General features: G+C 31.7%; 1 protein-coding gene across 1 annotated transcript; it reads left to right on the top strand.

The window, feature by feature from the left end:
* The first annotated feature begins 628 nt into the window (after positions 1-628).
* Positions 629-4,143, top strand: LOC134244783 (caspase-3-like). Its single transcript, XM_062727027.1, has 7 exons — positions 629-1,043; positions 1,303-1,401; positions 1,487-1,561; positions 2,575-2,768; positions 3,013-3,100; positions 3,198-3,359; positions 3,806-4,143. Exons 1-7 carry the CDS (start codon positions 686-688, stop codon positions 4,036-4,038), a joined length of 1,209 nt encoding a protein of 402 aa, XP_062583011.1. The 5' UTR covers positions 629-685; the 3' UTR covers positions 4,039-4,143.
* Positions 4,144-4,396: the final 253 nt, after the last annotated feature.

Below are 4,396 nucleotides of genomic sequence, written 5' to 3'. Positions count from 1 at the left end.
GTCTGTATTGTTTGATTGGAATAACTATATAGTATTAGTTTTAAAACTTTTTTTAATTCTATATATTTTACTTATTCGATTATAGGCAATTACAGGGCTTTAAATATCAGTTTTTTTTTAATTCTGCCCCTTATATACATGTAAATAGTAAATGAAAATACAAATTGTTTTCTCATGGTCTTGTATACTAGTAAATGCAATATTTCACAACATATCTATAATTGATCAAAACTCAAAACCTTGTTTACCAAATAATTCTAATTAATACATACATATGTATATATATTAATCTAATAAATTCTACAAGATAAACATGAAAGAGCCTGACATGTGTGAAGGCAAATACCGGTATAATAATTATATGTACGTTTGAAACATTTGAAATAAATCACATGCATCACAATGAAAGATTCTTCACTCACACAAATATCATTACAGAGATTATTTTATTTGTTAGTTGATAAAAATATTTTTTTAAATTATGATTTAAAATTATATAGAACATAGGAATTTTATTGTAAGTTTTAAAGATTTGAATCATTAAATTTTAAAACCTAATTTCAACACCTCTTGGCGCCCCATTCGTTCATTGACATGACCCTCTTATCATGCATACAGGAAGTTTAAAAAAGCAGACAAACCGACTGATTTAAAAGTGCAGCTTTAATCAACATACTGAAACAAAATGGCAGCTGACAAGATTCCACCGGAAGCAAGAGATCTCCATAACAAACTAATCACCGATCTTCATGATTTCATTAACTCTCAGGTAGATGCTCACGATTTCGAAAAGGTAAAACATCGCTTAAAGTTGAAATTACCTCCCTACGCAATAATGAACTGCAACAATGTACTGGACATCGTGGAGAAATTACAGAAAAGAGGACTCGTGAAGCCCGGGCATTATGATGATTTCATTAAACTCATTGAATGTATAGACGTTACTTGGGTTGATGAGATCAAAGAAAAAGCTGAGGAGATAAAAAATATAATCACCGAGGCAAACAGACCCCAGGTAGCTGAGATGACAAAGGAAAACGAAAGTAAATACAATATAATGATATAAACCATGTAAACAAAAACAAGAGTTCATACAATTTATTTACTACAAGAATTTATTGTATTTTTGACATATTTAACGACATTCAGGTGATGGAAAATCAAACTGAAAATAAATTAGTACATTTACATATAACTTACTAAATATTTGTTTCTTCAAAGTATTTTATTATTTTTGAGAGCTCTAGATCTTCGTAATCATGAAGTTTTTACTTGAAATGTTCAATAAATTGATGATCTTAGAGTTGGATAGTAAAAAACGAAAATTAGAAGAGAATGACCAAGAACCTCAGATTGAAAGTCAGGATGGACCAACCCAGAAAAAAGGAGCACATTCATCAAGTACGTAGACTTGAAATCTCATAATAAAAAAATGTAAAAAAAAAAATCTATTTTACTGTTTTCAAATTTTTCATTGAACATATAGAAAAAAGAAGATATACGAAAGGTGAAAATCAAAAGGGACTTGCTCTGATTCTTCATTACACGAAAGGAAGAGAGGGTAAGAAGAAAGATTTTTTACAGTCAGAATTATTTTTAAGCCTAAACAAAATAATGGACTTAGAAAAGGAGAATGAGATATTAAATACATTGTTGATATAGCAAAGGTGATTAATAATGGCACAAAGAAAACATCAATAGAAAAGAGACTGTGTTTAGTAATGACACACAAAAAGACAGAGGGAAGAAGACATTGACTGAAAATAACACAGAAATGACATAGTAAAAATAGACATTATTTGATTATACACAGACATGACATAATAACAATAAAAAGAAACTGGAATTAAAAAAGACACAGAGAAAAAGGCATTGTAGAACAGAGATTAGAAATGACAGAGAGAAAGACACAGTGGAATACATGTAAAATAACAAAGAAAGACATAATGAAGAAATTAAACAGTTATAAAAAATGACACAGTGAAAGATAGAGAAATAAAGACTGTAAACAATACTGAAACGAAGAAAACATAGCATATAAAAAGATAATTGATAATAATTTCTACAATGCCTTTTGTCTGGGTCATTATTTATCACCGTCTCTATTTCTACAAATTATTTCTCTGTGTCATAATTAATAATTTCCCATTTTTCTACAAATTCTTTCTCTCTGTGAGAAACAAATAGTAGAAATAGAGGTACTGAGAAATACTGACACAAAGAAGACATCATAGAAATAGAGGCAATGATAAATAATGGTACAAATAGAGGCAGTGATAAATAATGACACAGAGAAGGCATTGTAGAAATAGAGACACTGATAAATAATGACACAGAGAAAGCATTGTAGAAATAGAGACACTGATAAATAATGACACAGAGAAAGCATTATAGAAATAGAGACACTGATAAATAATGACACAGAGAAAGCATACTAGTATATCAGCATTGAGAGGAAAATTAACAGCATATAATAAAGCAGTTAATACATTTAAGCTACAACCTGGGTAATTTAATGTTTTTTTTTTCCCTTTGACTATTGTTCTTTGATAATGATAATCTTCTTTTATCCAGGCACAGAAGCTGATTTAAGAAATATTCAGAACTTTTTTGAGAAGACGTTAAACTTTGAATGTCATGTGGAACATGACACAACAAAACAAGATTTGATGGAGTTCCTGGAAGAAACAGCGGGACTATTCAACAACAGACGTAAAGCAGCCGACTATTATTGTCTTCTAGTCTTCATAATGAGTCACGGAAACGAGGTTAAATATGCAAAATAAAATTCTGATAACATTGTATATTAAAATGCTGAGTCAAATTCATAACTTTCACTGAAATTTACTGTTTGAAAACTATTTCCTTCATTCATCATGTTCATTGAACGTGAAAGTTTATTGTAATCTCTAGTTTCTTATCAATAAAATTCTTTTTCTTGAGATATGATGAATTAATTCTACACAAACAGAGTCCAAGGCTGCAGGTCTGAGTTATCGATATCTATTGCAGGAGGGAATTTTTACACATGACGAGCAAACCATATCGCTTGACGAAATCGTAGCTTATTTCAAAAATGACAAATTAAAATATTTTGCAGGTAATTTTTTTTTATTTCAAAGAAGAAAAAGACAGCTCTTTAGTTGAGTATGAAAGCAACATGCTATGTACTACATTCATTAATCTGACTTTTGTAGGGAAACCTAAGTGTTTTTTTGTACAGGCCTGTCGCGGGAAATCTCCTCAGGGTACGGTGGATTTGTCTGATGATAAGGAGGAAGTTATGATAGATCAAGTGGTAGGAAAGGTCTCGATACCAACAGATGCTGATCTTCTGATGGCTTACGCTACCACACCAGGTACATGAATATAGTAAAAGAGTTCTATACCTTACTTAAAACGGAGCTGTTTCTCTTGACAATGCTTGCCAAATTTTCGCAAGGTGAGACAAGATTTTCAAGAATTCGAATAAACTCGACGAATGGACCAAAAATAAAACTCAAAAAAGAATAAACAAATAATAAAGATAAAATGTTCTTGAGCAAAAAATCTTGTACAAAGATGCAAAGAAAACGTTCTCGCGAACAAAACCTAATTTACAGTAAATTCAGAATGCTCATTAGAATTATAGAATTATTTGCAAAGAGTTTATGCATTGCACATTATATTTTCTGCCATATTTCATTGTTATTTGTCATAGGTATATCAATTACAAAAATAAATATTTAGATAAGATAAACAATTTTTTGCAAAACTTTTATTCGAATTTTTAAACAAGTTAAAAAATAATCAACCGTTCTTTCAGGCTATTATGCTTGGCGGAGGCCACATCTAGGTTCCTGGTTTTTCCACAACGTGATACAGATTTTTAAGGACAACTATCTGGAGGAACATTTGGAAGACATGCTAATTGACGTGAAGGAGGCCCTGGCGTACGACCCTCAGTGGCAGACCAATGCCGGCCACAAGCAAATGCCGTGTACGTGGTCCACGCTGACCAAACGGTTCTACCTGGCACCGGGTCAGAGTCCCGAATAACGACAGTACTCCAAAGCAATTGCCATAAAAACAATGATGTGTACTAATGGACTAGTTAGTGTATGCATTTTTAAAGTGAACTGAAATAAATTTTAACATACAATATTGAAACTGTTTCAAATTTTATTTGAATTTTTCTATAAGCAACTATCTTTTCAGCTAACTCGAGCTGAAAGCTCAGGTGAGCTTTTCTGATCACCCGTTGTCCGTCGTCCGTCTGTCTAGCTGCCTGTCTGTCCGTCTGAAAACTTTTCACATTTTCAACTGCTTCTCAAGAACCACTGAGCCAATTTTAACCAAACTTGGTACAAAGTATCCTTGGGTGAAGGGGTATTTACCTTATTAAAATAAAGAGTCA

This window comes from Saccostrea cucullata, unplaced genomic scaffold (assembly GCF_032062105.1).
Source record: "Saccostrea cucullata isolate Sc308-1 unplaced genomic scaffold, CSIRO_AGI_Scuc_v1 ctg13593, whole genome shotgun sequence".
NCBI classification, from domain to species: Eukaryota; Metazoa; Mollusca; class Bivalvia; order Ostreida; family Ostreidae; genus Saccostrea; species Saccostrea cuccullata.
Note: the sequence above shows the minus strand (reverse complement) of the source record. Positions and strands in the feature narration are given on the sequence as shown.